At 47.8% G+C, this 16,939-nt stretch overlaps 5 protein-coding genes across 5 annotated transcripts; 2 read left to right on the top strand and 3 right to left on the bottom strand.

Moving 5' to 3' along the window:
• Window positions 1–1,291: 1,291 nt before the first annotated feature.
• BO85DRAFT_454253 (uncharacterized protein) lies at window positions 1,292–1,450 on the bottom strand (the record flags this gene model as incomplete). The annotated part of the gene is made up of 1 exon (XM_025661239.1): window positions 1,292–1,450. One exon carries the CDS (start codon window positions 1,448–1,450, stop codon window positions 1,292–1,294), a length of 159 nt encoding a protein of 52 aa, XP_025510119.1.
• A 650-nt stretch (window positions 1,451–2,100) lies between these two features.
• On the bottom strand, window positions 2,101–2,610 carry BO85DRAFT_454251 (uncharacterized protein). Its single transcript, XM_025661238.1, has 2 exons — window positions 2,177–2,610; window positions 2,101–2,124 (listed from the first exon to the last, which is right to left on the bottom strand). Exon 1 carries the CDS (start codon window positions 2,363–2,365, stop codon window positions 2,186–2,188), a length of 180 nt encoding a protein of 59 aa, XP_025510118.1. The 5' UTR covers window positions 2,366–2,610; the 3' UTR covers window positions 2,101–2,124; window positions 2,177–2,185.
• Window positions 2,611–8,834: 6,224 nt separating this feature from the next.
• BO85DRAFT_432106 (uncharacterized protein) lies at window positions 8,835–9,879 on the top strand. The gene is made up of 4 exons (XM_025658363.1): window positions 8,835–9,165; window positions 9,231–9,238; window positions 9,307–9,406; window positions 9,502–9,879. The coding sequence occupies exons 1-4, from the start codon at window positions 8,858–8,860 to the stop codon at window positions 9,812–9,814; spliced, it is 729 nt and encodes a 242-aa protein (XP_025510117.1). The 5' UTR covers window positions 8,835–8,857; the 3' UTR covers window positions 9,815–9,879.
• A 4,748-nt stretch (window positions 9,880–14,627) lies between these two features.
• On the top strand, window positions 14,628–15,403 carry BO85DRAFT_209313 (uncharacterized protein). The gene has a single exon (XM_025654604.1). It carries the CDS (start codon window positions 14,735–14,737, stop codon window positions 15,143–15,145), a length of 411 nt encoding a protein of 136 aa, XP_025510116.1. The 5' UTR covers window positions 14,628–14,734; the 3' UTR covers window positions 15,146–15,403.
• Window positions 15,198–16,840, bottom strand: BO85DRAFT_472884 (MBL fold metallo-hydrolase; the record flags this gene model as incomplete). Its single annotated transcript, XM_025662585.1, has 5 exons — window positions 16,348–16,840; window positions 16,123–16,270; window positions 15,692–16,063; window positions 15,387–15,626; window positions 15,198–15,322 (listed from the first exon to the last, which is right to left on the bottom strand). Exons 1-5 carry the CDS (start codon window positions 16,573–16,575, stop codon window positions 15,198–15,200), a joined length of 1,113 nt encoding a protein of 370 aa, XP_025510115.1. The 5' UTR covers window positions 16,576–16,840.
• Between the last annotated feature and the right edge of the window lie 99 nt (window positions 16,841–16,939).

Genomic DNA, 16,939 nt, shown 5'->3' with positions numbered 1-16,939 from the left:
CATTTTCTTTTTTACTTCATTTAATTTTCTCCAACTCGGTCTAGTCTTGGCCGGGAGCAGCAGTAGCCACTTGATCGAAAGTTCGCTGTCCCTGGTAAGGTAAGGTTGTGACTGGGACCCGCTTTTTGCCTCCCACGCACACACATTTTTCTGCTTAACCCGACGCATCGCTAGTGCCGAGTGAATTTCAGATGATTATTTTTTTTTTGTTTTTCATTTTCCCGCTTCCATTACCTTGTCTGGGTTGCCCAGCCCAGTTTGCCAAGTGGATCCCACCTCCCGGATCGAGCCTAGTCTGGGCCGTGGAAAAACTCTGACTATTCCCAGACGGTCACCCAATGATACGGCATCTTACGCCGTTCGCCTTTACCAGTCAGTCTTGTCTCGATCTCTTACTGAATGGCTTCTTGTTGCTCTGCTCCATGACCGGCAGCGCTGTGCCGAGTTCGCCCCCCCTCTCCCCTCCCTCCTCCACTCTCGCTCGTTCCCCTACCGTAAATCCTGGGGAGAACAAGAAGGATGAGGACTCCCCGTACGCACCCGATACACTGGTCGGGAGGAGCTTGTCTCTATTTCCTCGGAGCTCACTATGGACCTGAGGTATGCTACTGGTAAGATACGGGTACGAGAGCCGACAGAGGACGGCTCTGTCGGCCTTTCGGCCAGCCCAGGGCGCTCTCTTTTTCCACTTGGGTAAATAATTCCTTACCGTACGGACTGTACCGTGTGAATGGCCTTTTTGCCGCGTGCGGGTGGTGGCCCTCGTTAATTTTCCTGATCCTTTCCCTACTCTCGCTCTCTTTACTATGCGCGATTTTTTCTCGTCGCCTTTTACCCTCGCAATTGATGAGAGTAATAGTAATAACCCATCCCAATCATGCTATTGCTTGTTGGTAAGTCAATCGGCATTGTCTGGCCGAGACCAACAGAAAAGAAACCAAAAAAAATAAAGGGTAGATAGAAGGAGACAGAAAGAAAGGGACAAATACATACATACATAACACACATACACACTATCAGACCCTCTATGTGTTAATCATTGGCATATTCCTTCTGTGTACTCCGTAGCACCTGGCGCACAGCGATGACATCGGACTTCATAGTTTCAGTAGTTCCCTTGCAGAAAATGATCGTTGCCCTTCTTCTTTTCTTCTGCCCACAAGAGGGATGAAAGGGACATGATCTGAGGAAAACCAAGGCCCGCTACAGACGAGACATACATACACTATCTAACTAGTACCTAGTTAACTAACTTACCTACCAACTAAAGAGATGAATCAGCGTCTCTCTTTTACTTGCTGCGAAATACTCCGATCGTGAAGCGCTGGAATGACTGGTTTCCCTGTGCCACAGAGTAGCAGAGCCAGGGCCGTCCTACCCGATCTTGGAACCACGAGCTGAGCCAAACGGGAACGCAAGGGGCGAGTTCCAAGAACTTGGATGATACCATTTCCGGCCATGCAGGGTCAAAACAATTCAGCTAGATAGATAGTCTACTTACTCCCTACGATTGACTACGTTTTCTTCGATTCTTTCGATTCTTTCTTCAGTCTACGGAATTAACTGACATCATCGTCGCATGTCGTAGGTGGCCGTGGTCGGTGCTGTCAGACGATCCGTTTTGAGTTCCCATTCCTGGTGCCGATTGACCGTGTCTCGGGGAGGGAGGGGACACACCAGGAAATGAAGAGCAAGTAAAATGATGATGAATTCATGGTGGTGATGATCGTGCCGACTCGGGAACTGACTCCATTGCCCGCCCGATGCGCGGCCCCGTAGAAGGTTAGTAGGAAAGTAAAGTGGAAGTAGGTATCTAGGTCAGAATGAGCCGTACACACTATACACAGAAAGTAAACAGCTGCCCCTTCCCTTATTCAGATTCAGAATTATGTCATCAGGATTATTTCTCCTGTGCGATCATTTGTTATCGGTGGGATGGATGGATGAATGGATGGGATGATTTGATTCCCATCCCATAATAATAATTATTATTACCATGCAATTACCATTGCGAATCGCTCCCTTCGTTATCTTCCGCCTACGCACTTCCCGAGTTTGTCCCCACGCGCCTCGCTGTGGCGCCCCCCCTTCCTTCTCTTCCTCTCTCGCTCAGTCTCTCTCTCTCTGTCCCTCTCATATTAGCATTGCTATTATTATGATGATGATTGTTTCTCACAATCTCGCACTAATGCCAACCTGGAGTCGATCGTCCACCATTTTCCAACCATCCCATCCTGTGAGCGTGTGACGACGGGGGAGGGGAGTGGAAGGTGTGCTGCTCTCCACCCTCCTTATTTACGGTGCGCCAATCCCATGCATCTAGCCCTGATTGAGTTTCATCCGATTTCCTCTCGTGGGGAGCCATGGGCTCCATCGGAGAGCGTCATTTTTGTCTGACTGGTTGACGTCGGGATGCGACTCCGCCGGCTAGGTACTCGGGACTCCAGTCTGGGATTATTTGCGCCCATTGTTGCTGGGGGACCCGTATCATTGGTCTGGTCTTGCTATCAAGTGAGTAAGATTACTTACCTTACTCTCGGCCCTGCTATCGTCGCATTATTGATTAGCCAAGTCTGGCAGCAGCAGTAGCAGCAGTAATACTGAAATGAGCGCAGCAATATAGTTTCATGATACAACAATAGTAGCCATAATAGCCTCGTCTGGGCATTGGTCGTTTTCGTATATATGGTGACTTCATCTGTGGCCAAGGCTGATCGCATACCATACCGAAACCCCAGTTCCAGATGGTCTCCGCAGATAACCCTGCTGCTGCTGCTGCTTCTGCTGCCGCTGCCGCCGCCGCCCATTGTACAGAGCACGTTGCGACATTTTTCCAATCTTGCTCGATTCGATTTCGATTTCGATTTTCAATTTTCGATTTTTTCCTGGGCGTTTTTTCTACGACGCCATCTGGTTGACAGGTTGGCTTGGAAGGATGTGGGAAGCATGCATGCATGGCCACGACCCCAGCGAACCAAGATTTTTACATCGTTTTCCCTTCCAGATGGATGCAACTGGTTGCGTCTATCATTTTAACCTTACCAGCCAGCCCAATTTTCTCCCTCCTCCTACCGATTCTACCCGTGCTTCTTCTCCAGATAATGAGTAGTTAGCCCAGACCATCTATCTATTCGATACCGTCAAGCAAAGCAAATCAAACCACTAGCAGTAGTAGTACTACTAAAAAGAAACGCGCCATTTTCCCATCAGCCCAGCTCAGCCCAGACAAATCAGGATCTCTCCGGAATTCCCAGGAAAAGCAATCTATCTCCCTCAGGGATACACACGGAAGTCCCGAAAGGAAGGAAGAAAACTGCATAGTACTTGTGATTATTGGAAAATGGCTTGTCTGACAAGAGAAAAGAAAGATATGCATGCATGCACGGCATTAATCCACAACCACGTAGCCCGCGTCCGGGCGCTGCGCGCGCCGCCGCCGCCGCAGCGCCCCAGATCGCCTGACAACGTACATACTAACTAACCATCCATCCAATCCATCGATGATTGTTCCAGTTGTTTTCCAGTGCCTTCTCGCTATTAGACTTTTTTTTTCCGTTCGATGATGGTGTCGCCGATAAACAGGGAATTCCCATGTTCGTGACTTCTTCCTCCGCACTTCATAAGCTTTCAGCGCGCATAAGGCTTGTCTTGGACTCAAGTCACTCCCAAGGTAATACTTAAATGTGTCTATTTTGTTTTTTGGCCCTTTCGGTAGTTTTTGCCAAGATGGTGATCCGTTGTCGGGTTACGGTATCCTTGTTCTTGTTCTGCCCTTCTCCTCCTCCACATTCTTTTTCGGTGGTTGGGCTGGTTAGTTGCTGCTGTCCGAATCCGGATGGGGGTTACTTAGTAGTTTATCTCCAAGCAACGCCGTAGATATTCTTAGTAGGTTCGGCTTTCCGCTACGCTACGTGGGCGATTCAGAGTGATGCAACTGCGTATGGTATCTACGGAGTAACATTGGCGATAATTGTTCTTGGCTGGCTCTACTAGTTGTAGAATAGCATCTCTCGGAGTTGATGGGTTCGACTAGTAGTATTCTTCTTCGATGATCCCTACTACTTGAAATCTCCATAATATATATCCCGTCAATTTGAGGCTCGAGATTGACCACTCTATTGTAATATACAGCCTTACCTCACTCCCCATCTATTATATACCATATGAAGATCAGTGGGATGAATATACACAGTACTATGTAGTAATCTTCTAACTACTCGGACGATAGAACCTATTTGCTTATTCCAAACAAACACAAAAAAAGCTTCGGAATGTAAAAAGGGTTCAACTTTAAGCCACCCAACTTACTCCGTGCTGAGTAGTAGCAGTAGGATGATGGGGATGGGGATTCACCGTCATCCCGACCGGGTCTCGATCGATACCGCCCGCACTCAGCTCCCACCCAAGTCCGAACGAAAGAGAAAGCCCTGAACCAAATAACGCATATCCATTCATCCATCCATCCATCCAACCCCAGATGCGGGCGGGATAAAATCCGATGATGTTTGTGGAGGAGGACGAGAAATCCCATCCGCCCAACCATACCTGCAGAATACTACACTTACTGCATCTCCCGTAGGGTAAAGTATTTCATCGGGCGGGCGGCCTCGCGCCCCATTCATCCATCACATCACATTATGGTTGCCGTACCATCCATCCATCCAGCCATTCATCCATTTCCAACCTAACATGAGAGAGCTCTGAAAAGGCGACCGTACACATGCAAGACGAAACCATGGCATGGCATGGGCATGGGGTCAGTGAGATTTTTTTTTTTTTCCCTTTCACGCGGATCGGATTCATCCTGTTTTCCTTTCACTTTTGCTCCGATGACCTGAACATCATCACTTAAATCACACACTATCTATCCATGTATCTATCTACCTGTATCAATGACTAGGGTAAGGTCTAACTGGGCTGAGCTGAGCTGAACTGATCAGCCGCGGGGAAATAGAATAACACTCTACTCTTACCTCTAACTTTTACCATAAAAATTAACTCAAAACCACATGCAAGTTTACTGTAGCATCATCACTAACTTACGGAGGGTAATCCCGCTTCATCTACTGCATTCTCTCACCGTGACGCTCACTCACCTACCCTAGGGCCAAAGCAAAGCAAAGCAAGCAGGCCAACAGAAGCCCGAAGTTTAATTCCGGAGTTCGAAATGAATGAATGATGGAGAGGAGAAGGATGAGTTATACCTAATTCAGATATGATATGATAGTTCCGGTGCTACTTACTTAGGTACACCGGGGTTTAAGTTAGTTACTTAGGTTGGTTAGTGAGGTTAGTTAAGGGATGGGGGTGGGTGGTTGGTTTCGCCTCGCCCGACGGGGCCGATTGAGCGGTTTCCGCGGTTTGGGTGGTTAAGTTACTTAGATAGGTAGTGTCCTAGGGAAGGATGATTCTGGATGGATAGGGCATAGGGAGATTCCCTCACGGGGGAAATTTCGCCGTCGGGGTATGTTCCTGACGAATGGGAAGGTTACCCCATGTTGAGTACAGTAGTAGTAATGGGTGATGATGATGATTATGATGATGCTATTCCCGATTATGCTACCATTGTTAGGTACTACTACTACTATGGCTGAACTGGTAACTACCATTAGCTAACTCCTCGAGTAATGAGTTAGATTAGCATACATACGCAATTAGTACTGTGTACAGCCCGTGCACCACCCAACCGCCCCCAAATCATACATCACCATCCGGATGCAGTCCATGGTGATCAGAATTCCGGGGGATTCTCACCGTTGCCCGGTATTATTACAGGGATTAAGGGGAACTTAACTTAGTAGGCCTGAACTTGAACCTGGGGCAGCAAGGCAAGGCAAGACAGGGTCGGTATGCAAAACAAAAACACAACAACAACCCACGTCAGCCAAGACTCGAAAACCGCAAAACCCCCCCAGCCATCTGGAAAATACCAAACTACAGGATCCAGGATCCTATCTATGCTACTTTACTATTTCTGGGGTTGAAAGGGGGGGAGGAGAGGCCCATAGAAGGTCAGCTGAGGGGGGAGGAGTTGCTAAGTTACTATGGAGAAAGAAAGAGAGGAAGTCATCCCACATCCCACACTTTCACCCCCTTATGTGTTGTCTGTCCCATTTTACCCCATCCCCATCCCATCTCATCCCATATTTTCCCCAAAGGCCAAGACCAGACCAAAGTCAGGGCCAAGGCCAACAGTAGTAAACCACTTAGTCAGTGAGAGGTAGCTAGCTATCGTGGAGCACACTAAAACCCATTTATTTCTCCATTGCTCTACACAGTTAGACTGTTAGATAGATAAATTACTTGGAGAAGTAAAATAATAATAATAATAATCCCACGAATATACTTAACTGTAGCTCAAACTAGATAGAGAGATGGAGATACTTTTAGATAAAAAAACCCCAAAGTGGATTAAAATTCAGAACCAAAAACCAGCAAACCCAGTACCTGGATTCTCCGTCACACTAGTCCCAATACAGGATTACTTACCTTCTTAGCCGAAGTGGAGCAACCCACACCTCACCCACCCACTCACCGGAGTGGTATGGGCGCGCGCGCGTGGAAATAAGAGAGACCTGTGTGTGTGTGTGTGTGCGTCCCCCAATTTCGTTGTTTTTAAAACCGCACTAGTACCTGGTACCTCGCCTAGTCGGGAAAGTACCTTTACCAAACTAATTCACTTCCCGAAGTGTACTAACCTTACTAAGTGTGTGTGTGTTGCAAAAAAAGCTCCCCACACACGCAAACCGTGGAACGGGTTGAAGGGTGAGTTGTTTCTCGGTCGGGATGTCAGTTCTGGCTGCTGTCGCTTGTCGTCTGTCTGTCCCTGAACCATAGGATGGGAGGTGATGGTAATCGCTCTTGGTTCGTTGGTGGTGATGGTGATGGTCGTTTCGTTGTCGATATTTGGGTTTGGGGTTGTGTCGAATTTCTTTCTTATTGCTTGGGACACCTTTGTATCAGGGTTTGAGGTTATTTGGTCCTGCCTCTCCGTAGTTAGTTAGAGTATCTTTGTTTTGTTCGTTGAAACCGTTCTCTGACAGCTGGGCTGAAATGAGATATGGCGTTGTCCGTTGTCGTCGTCTAGTTAATCTACTTAGATGATACTAAACTACTCATACTAATATTGACTCGCTTTCCCTTCGGGAAGGTGAATCGAGCTATGTACCTACGTACCATACCTACTTACTCCGGACGTGGAGCCCTACATAACAATGCATGGAGACAGGGGACACGTGAGGGATGCCAACCCAGCAGCAAGCAAGCAAGCATTCTGCATGATCGCAACCAAAGAAACAACAAAAAAAAAAGGGTTTCGAGAACGGTCAAAGAAGGTCATCGGTATTGCCGGTGTGGATTGAAAGACGACCGAGACCGAGACCGAGACCCTCCCCGCGTCGTCCATCATGACTGAACAAAGGAAAATATGGAGAAATCAATCAGTCACAAGTTCGCCTCATAGTGATGAATGACCACACAATAGTGCATGATATTATATCCCGCAATGGAGCCATAGACCATACAAAATGGAGAAAAGTGAGGCTATTCCGTGCGGGCGCGCCACTGCCAAAGTCCGGAGTAGTAGACCGGAGTACGGAGTAGATAGTAAGAGGCTAACTCCCACTACGGGTTAGACTAAGTGACTAGCCCGCACTTCCCCGAGCGCGGACTAAAATACCTTAGTAATGGGGCTTATCAGGGCAATTGATTGATTGATTGATTGTTGGAGGAGGGGCCCAAGATTTGTCCACAGTAGTAGTACTCCGTAGTAGTAGCGCCATACTCAGTCGGGAAGGACTGACTTAGGACTCGACTGACTGGTCGCCACCGGACCAGCCGAATGCAAGGCCCCAAAAAAGTGAGGGGCAACAAGGACCTTCTGACCGCATCGAACCCGCAGATTCGCCGTTCTCGACGTTTTCTAGAAGGCTTCGACTGGGGCCCTTGGAGCCAGTTAGCTGCATTTCCTTGTCCAGACGATTGTTCTTGGTTTTTGCCGCTCCGAAATTTTGGGGTGAGGGTTCGAGATCAGAGAATTTTTCTGGGGCTGACATGGCACATCGGATGTCGGCAGCAGGGGAGTTTGTTGGCCACTGAATTGGGATTTGTCGAGGGGTCAAGGCCACCGGGGAGATGGGGGGGAGTGGGTGCTACGTCATAATCGGCAGTCCGATAGGGAAATCGGGTAAAGTCATAATGTTGGTGGGATTGTCCTTATTATTGATTTTGGCCTCTGGGGCAATTTGCCAATAATTAATGCGACTTTTGGTGGCTTTCTCTTTGAGGGACTTCGCAAAGCACAGTCAGTAGTCAGTCAGGCCAGTGTGTTGGCTAATGGATGGGGGCAACGAAATTCCCCTTCGGGATAAGGTCGGCTACCCGTAAGGATGCTAAACCACTTTCGGCCGACCCTCTCGTACGAGCCGTGTATAGATGACGGGGGGTGAGACAATTATCCGCACGATGACGGCGCGTGTTGGCGCGTATGACAAGAGTCATGGCTTACACCTCGTAATCTTTACTACATTCAATCTTCATCACCTACTAGACTACTTGCAGGTAGAGATACGACCTTAGGTAATACAGGTTCGGCACAATGGCAATTGTTCCGTCAGTCGGTGCATAAAGAAAGCAAGCAGCACGAACAAATGACCTCGAAAATGCGATCACGACCACGGGCGTCCGTGGAGCGCCCACTAGATACCGCTAGGCTCGTTCTTGGCTTTCTGGTACCTACAGTAGTGACCAAGACTAGACGGCTAGTCAGTTGGTCACTCCATCGACTCAGCGCGGTAACGGGGCCAATTCCTCCCACTTCACCGACGTTAATTGCGAATACAGTTAGCGGCCCCCAATAATGATACCAATCGCCGTCCCAACTCGCCTTTCCTCTTCCCTTCCCCCCACCGGGCGATCGCCCGTGCCAAGCTGTCTCATCGAGGATCCTGGTGAGGGATTTTCTGTCGGCCCTGGTCTGCCCTCGTTCACCCGAGGTTCAAGGATAGCAGCAGTAGCACCCTCCTCCATCCAACATCCCAGTCGCGCATCGGACCTCCGCGGTCGAGGTACTTGCTGCAGTAGCGGACATCGATCGCACAACGCCTTTGCAAATGGAGATGCTCGTGCTGCCAGCAGCATTGCCAAGAGACCACCAAGAAGTGTTGTGTTCGATAGATAGTACTATCCTCCTGCAAAGTATCATACCATCGAGGATACTATTGCTATTGCAGCATTGGCAGTACGATGATGACGACTAATCAGTTACTTAGTGGGAGGGGACAGTACCTGACCATTGACTACTCACAGCTACACGTATGTACCTGCCCCCACGGGCGGGAGGAAGCTCCGACTGTTCATCGGAGATCCCAATCGAGTACGAGGATGCGCCATCGTCATTCGTCAACGGGTCAGCCGTCGTCCCCAGCAGCAACAGATGCTGGATATTAGCAGCAGCAGCGCAATTTTAGCCCGCTCCAATTACCCTCAGTAGCTCGATACCAGTCTAGCTACAAAGCAGCTAGCTGGGCTGCGTACGTTTTCTCAAACCTCGCCGAGCTCCAACGCTCTGACGACAACCACTAAAGAGCTACTGCAGGAGCTTTATCGTCCTTACCTTTTTGACACCTCCGGAGAAGACTTGCTGGCTTGTATGAGAGATTTTCTAAACCTCATTTCCATTCCGCACCCGCGCACGCGCGCGCCCCAGCGTGCCACCGTGGCAGCTAACCCACCATCTATTGATGACGCGCCGTGCTTTGCAGAACTGCTTCTGCCCAGTGACCAGCAGAATCCGATAAATCGGTTAGTTAGTTAGTTAGTTTGGTTGCATTGTAGCAGTGCAATTGCCCTTTGGTTATTCTTCCGGGCTGCTGTGCGTATGCTTGGATCGGGTTTAGCCCGAGCCCTCGCCGACTCGGGGAATTATTGCCCGTCCGTACCTGGGCGACTTGCTGTTGGCCAGTCTTGGAAGTAAGCTACGGTCGGCGAAATTGGTTAGAACTAGAATTAGACTGCAGAGATTCGATGCAGAGAGCTATTTTCCGGACATAGCTAGATATCCCAGTCTAAATGGACTAGACCAGGTAGATAGCAAAAGAAGCGCGGCAAGCCGGATCGATAGCACTAGATGCTTCAGGTCGCTCACTGCCTATCATGGGCCGACCGGTGACAACTACTGCATCATGGACAATTAGCTACCGATAGGGAAGAATACCCTGGTGGAAGCGAGAACCCAATAGTTAGTCAAATCAGTAGTAGACATGGGACAGTCCAAAACGACCGGGTCTGGAACGGGATATCGGCAGGACAAGATGGAGGGATACCGAACTCGCAACGCAACAACCAGAACCAGCTTATCTGTGTCAAATAGCTTACTAGTTAGCTAACTAACTAGCTACCCCTCCTCGTGCAAAGCTCTCCCACCAGACAAAATAGATTAGTTACTTAAGTGACTGCCGGGCTGACAAGCCCACCCTGGGGGTGATGGTGGAACGCCATTTGCGCTGCAAATGCGCTCACTCACGCACACGACTCCCCAAGTAAGTTTAGCCCCAAATGAGTGAGTGCGTGAATTGGAAAATTGAGTGGGTGGTGGAATCACCATTATCCCTCACTCAACTCGGCGCGTATGAGCGAAATGCCCATGTCTTGCCTTGTCGGCCTTTCTCCTCGGCATATTCGGCCCTTCCCACTCAGTAGTCACCTCAGGGTCGCCGAAGTTCTAGTTACTATTTTACTGGGTGGTAAACTAAACTGCTAACGGGTCTGGGCTAACTACGCGACACGGGAATCGGCACGGGCGCGCCGTTTTGGAGACAAAGACACCACCAGTAATCCAGAGTTTGGTTTACCCCCCCTCCAATCATACATTCGCCCGTTCATATCCATCCATTCAGGCGTTTTACTTTATCCCTCCTGCTGCCCCCCTTATCCATGGTTGAATGTTGTCGGGTATGAACCGTGGTACTGGACCGGATGTTCTTGTTCGATGTTGGGTGTGAAGAATTTTTCCGGAATAGAGTGTCGGGAGTGTGAAGCGATGGATGTAAGGCTGAAGTGAGGGAATAAATCTGCCGGGTTGCTTTTTTGGAGGAGACGTGTCTGATGGAGGGAGGAGGGTTGGGTAGGGATACGTAGTACTGTAGTAGTGGTGGTGATGTCTCATGTCTATTGGGTGTGGTGGTTTGTCTGGTACATGTTTAACTTTGTTGCCAGACGTAGTATACTACTAAAAGCTTTGAGTATGATGGGATCGATGCCAAGGGATCACCAGCATGGATTATTATGTCTAATTAAGTACTCCGTACCTGGGTGTTTACTATATATGTATCGAGTACTTTTGTGCAGGTTTGGTCACCCCGCGAGATACACTTGATACTAGATGCAATCTACAGAAGAGTATGCCAGTAGACTGTAGTAGTAAGTAGTAAGTAGGAGTAGGTGTAGTATATCCAAGACAAAAAAACAACCCATTCATGTCTCTCTGCAGCACACTGCTGCAGCAGTCTCTGCTCCGACCCTACACTCATCACCCTGTTTCAGTATATATCCCGTGCCTACATCCTCTATCCAATACATATGTAGGTACCCCTTCTTGCATCAATCAGAAGTAGGTACCATCGATCAACATCATACCCAATGAAGAATAAGTATCGATGATCTGACCGATTATTCCATCCTGTCTTGTCTTGTCTCATCTCATCTCCATCATCCCACCCTCGACTCACATGCCATGTTTTACATGAAGTTTAATTATCGGATCATTGTCTGATACACCCACACCTACCCTTATATATCCAAAAGGGGCAGGTTAATCGAACGGACAAGATGATGATGATGCAGTAGCCACATGGATAAATTATAGACGGAGATTATACATACGTACAATAAGGGAACTTATTGTATCATTTCATCTAAAAGGGGAGGGAGGGAGGATAATAATGATGTAGATCGGTGGTGTTTGAGTTTTTACGGACATAACTCACTGTCTTCTAGATGTGTGAAGAATCGATCAATTAGGTAGGTAGTTAACTATGTGTATATTTGCATATGATGTCAGATGGTTAACACTTTACTACCATTCTGGTCCGTGACTACGGAGTAAGTTATGTCTGATGTGATATCCTAATATACTCCGACTCCGTCGTTTCGTATGAGGGTCCGACGGACAAAGTCGTGAGACAGTAGTTACTACTTGGCAGGATGGATAGAGTTTTCCTTGAACTTAAGTGATAATAATAATAATAATGAAATAAGGTTAACTTTGAGGAAGTAATTGCCGAGTGAGTATCCCCGTCAGGATAATCCGTATCCCTGATGTGATGGTGAGTGACGGAGTGACGCTGATGTGGAAAAGATGATATCAGATCGACAGTTCATCAGGGGCTGGCTGGCTGGCTGGCTGCCTTTCTTGCCCTGGCTATCTACATCTGCCAAGATGGCATCTAAGCGAGAAATGATTGCTGTAAATTTAGGAAATGGAAGAAAGTATAATCAATATTCAAAATGAGATACTACGTACTAGTCTACTAGTAACCGAACAACTCAAGATATACTATCACACGTACAAAACTCCATACAGCCAAGCAAAAACAGAAAAAGCAAAAAAGACAAATAAGTAACTTAACCCGCCCCCTCGAAAACGTGACTGCCCTCTTACAGTAGTAAGTAGTAGTAAGTTTACCCCCTTTCCAAGCCAATAGTTATGCAGATTGTTTTGCGCCAAGCGGGAGATGTGCAGTCTTCAGCAAGGCTTTTTCTTGGCGGTTTTGTCTATCATCCATCCCTTTTTTTGATGTGCGAATAATTAATTGCCAGGATGGGATGTGCACGGTTGATAGCGAGGCAGTGTCTGTAGTCCTACTAATTATAGAGTGTAATGAAAATGACTTGATTTTGGGGTGGTGGTTGTTGTTATCAGTGCAACGAGTTACTTGTCTGGGTGGTGAAAATGGTGGTGATGACGGGTGATGCAGCTTGGCGGGAGTTTGTTACTACTTACTACAGTAGTATGTCGTTTACTTCGTGTTTCGCTTACAGTAGAGAAAGCAAGAATAGTAGAGAAAGACACAGTAAGAATCTCTTTGTCTAGTTTCATATTTCATACAACAAAGAACCTGCCATCCACATACTAGCATACTATCATACAAAGAATAATCAATGTATATTCCCACCAGTTCATCAAACCAGTTTCTACCCCATACCCCATATTCACCACCACCAACACCACAAGTAAATTAACTCCTAATAACTCAACCCCATCTGTTCATCGCTCATCCTCCATAATCTCCATACCAAACGAACAAACAAAGTTACCCCTTTCTTCTTCTCCCCCTCTTATCTCCCCGCCAAGCCCTGCCGTGCATTCCTCCCTTTTATTGTTCTTGGCAAAGGGGCGTATGTGCTGCCTCCTGCACCGCCCCTCTCCTCCCTTGTAGAGTGTAATGCAGCCAGCGGAGAGGGGGGAAGGACGGGATCATCATCATCAATCATAGCACAGCCCAGCACAGCACAGCCTGAAGTTTGAGTCGCGGGTGATCAACAGTGAGAAGTGTAGTTAGTTGTTAACCTTCTGCAGAGTTGATCAGATGACTAGTAAGTAGGCTACGGTATATACTTAATATAGAGTTTGATGGATGGGTTGTTTATCATAGGCATCTACATAAATGGTAAAAAAGAGGGAATCAACTACGAAGTGATTAACGAGGAATTACTTAGAGAGAATTGAATCGAATACTTGGCAGGGTAGTATAGTAAGTGGTCGTCATCACTTTCATGCTGTGCTCTGTAGGGATACGTCATACAGCATGAGAAATCTGGGTAGATGCATATGTTTGTATGTATGGTAAGAATGGGAGGGAATAGAATACTTACAGTACTGCTTAGATAGTACGTACTGATAGTAACTAAATGGATGGATGGATGGTGTTACACGACATGTTAATTTCCTTCCTACATACACTCACACATACATACAGCTGCTGCTGCGCCTATACCCCAACCTCACTTATTCATTCATCTCTACCTCCAGAAACAAATAGATCTATCTCAGAAGTAACCAGAGATTAGAGAAGTAAGTCAGTAGACAGGCGAATCACCTCCTACCACGAATCCAACCAACTAACCTAACATACTAACTCTAACTCAATTCCCTCCTCTGCATACCACCTCTCCTCATCTTCATGTATAGTAGATAGAAAGTATATGCACAATAACCCTACCTACCCAACCTCTTACAATATTTTCCTTCCTGCATTGCATGACATTACAACCATTTGAAATTACCATCCGTAAATATATATCGTTTGATAGACGGAATCTTGGCGGTATGGAATGTGCATTGCAGCATGCATGTATGCCGTAGTGATGGGTGATGATGCTGCTGCTGCTTTCTAGCCATTCTAGCCTGCTTCTGGTCCCTTGGTTTGTGATGGTCTGGATTGCTGGGCTTGTACTTGGCTTTCGTTTTGAGTTTTGGCGTGCTTGAGGGGTGGTGCTGTCATGTTGTGCTATCATCATCATACTGCAGTCGGTGAGCGGTGGATGGATGGATGGAAGGATGGGTCAGATGGTGGTGTTCGGGTCGGTGGAATGGAGGAATTGGGTTGGTTGTGTGAATGTATTGTAGTTGTAGGGGTGATGAAGGTTTACGGTGGTGTGTTTTAGTTGAGGAATAGTGGTGATTCTGTGAGTTGTTGTGGTTGTGTGGTAAATATATGTAGAGCACAACTGTGCAATGATATATATACAATCCCAACATCCATCCAAACGGACTCAACTTCGTGCCCGAGCTGATACACACACACACACATATATATATATTTCATATGTTCAAGCACTTCTAGGCCCCATATATATATACCTCGATACTCCTCTCTCCCGCCAGCATGTGCACTGTGACCGTAGTTCCATACCAAGGCTGCCGATGCAACGGTGTCACTGGGGTGTCTGTTATCATCCTCCAAGCGGAAGGGTGCGGTCCTTAGATCTGGTGCGAGAGATGTCGTTCTGTTCGCGATATCATCCGAGACGGACTTTCAATGAGCATGGTGGGTATCTGTGTTTGATATTGAACCTCCATAAGAACGGGCGTATGGCAATGCAGCACGACTGCCACCATTATGCTCTTCCAAGCTCGACATGGTAGACTAACCAGGTCGATGAGCATATAATGACTCCCAGAAATTCTTGTAGCCCCATCAAGTTATCACCATGGCATGACTATTCGACTGAGCATTGTCGCTGAAGTTGTCTTGGATAGACACAGGCCAGAGTAGCATCCTCCCAAGAACATTATCCAGCATGACAATAAACCCCAGCGAATCTGTCAGTGGACTAGAATTTAATCCTCATCCCCACCGAACAAGGCACCATCGCCCCCGGCATACTCCTCTCAATCGCAAACTTAGCCCTCCACCCCGAGCAATGCCCCGGAAGGATAACCGCAGGATCCAACCTCTTCAGATCCCTAACGGTACTCTCCATCTGCGACGCCTCACTAGTAGCAAGATGAAAGCCGCCAACAATAGCATGTAGAGGAACCTCACCATCTAGCGAATCCACCGCATGCTGCGCACAATTAACCACACCAGCATGACTGCACGCCGTGAACATAACTATGCCCTTATCTGTATCAAGTCAGGATCACCCAGAAATAGCTATCATCAAATACAAACCGAAATGGATAACATACCCTTAAGCCTACACATCAAAAATCTCTCATCCGCAATCCCCTCATCCGAGAACCAATCCTTCTCTTCCGCATCATACCTCATCCCCCCCTTCAACCCATGCTCATACCCCGTCCGTCGAGGAATCTCCCCCGAGATGAAGAAGAAGTCATCGAGAACGGTATGCGCATCTGCATGTTTCTGCACCGTGCCTCCGGCAGCTTCTAACTCCTCGAAGGTGGGATCAGCCTGCAGCGAGATGATATTATGTCCAATAGCCATGCCTCTGTAATCCGGTCGATCGGGGTGAAGATCAACAACCGTCGCAGAGGAATTCCCACTGGTTTTCTTCTTCTTAGCATCTGTAATCATCTCAATGGCTCGTTGAAGACCACCTGCATTATCAATTAGCACACACCACCCTTTATCTCAAATGGACGAAGTAATAACATACCAGAATGATCCCGATGCCAATGCGACAACTGCACGACCTCCACATCCGCCAGATCTGGCCGTAGCCGCTTGACATTCCTCTCCCAGGCGTCGCCTTCAGGTCCGGCATCGAAGAGGATCGTGTGCTGTTTGTTGTCTTTTGTTGCGGTCTGGGTTTCTTAGCTTCCATCACTCCTTATGAGATCCACGGAGGAGGGCAAAGGATGATGGGAAGGGTATAACGCACCACAAGAATCGACAACCCATGCGCAGAGCAGCATATATCCTCCATTTGAAGCTCCTTATGCGCATCGCCCCGGTCGTGGATTTCGTGCGGAGAGGATGTTGCTAGCGTGCGCATTAGACCGGTCACTTCTACTGTGTCTGGCGGGATGGGGGACATGGGGTCCAGGTCGTTGTCAATGAGGATGGTGGCTTCGAGGGAGTCGAGGGCTACGAGGAAGGAGGCGGACATCTTGCTTTGGGTTTGTTTGGATGTGTTTGGATGTTATTTATGGGGGTGGTTGTGGTAGGATGAATGATTGGTGTTGGGTTTGAGCGGGATGTGGGAAGATGGAATTGGTGTATGGTGGGAGAGGGAAGGGGAGGGGTTTGTGGTTAGTAGGGATTCATCTAATAGAGGATTACTAGTCGAGGATTCTGCTTGAGGGGATGTAGCATCAACTAGAGGACAAAGATCACAGTAAGCTGTAAAGGTGGATGATTGTTGGAGGCTCATCTCATCTCAGGTGACGTGCAGGTGACGCTTTGGTGCCTTAGGCTGCAGTGAGAGTATCGCCAGATGCAATCTGAATAAATCGGTGGATATCAACATAACT

Source organism: Aspergillus piperis (assembly GCF_003184755.1).
Source record: "Aspergillus piperis CBS 112811 unplaced genomic scaffold BO85scaffold_34, whole genome shotgun sequence".
NCBI classification, from domain to species: Eukaryota; Fungi; Ascomycota; class Eurotiomycetes; order Eurotiales; family Aspergillaceae; genus Aspergillus; species Aspergillus piperis.
Note: the sequence above shows the minus strand (reverse complement) of the source record. Positions and strands in the feature narration are given on the sequence as shown.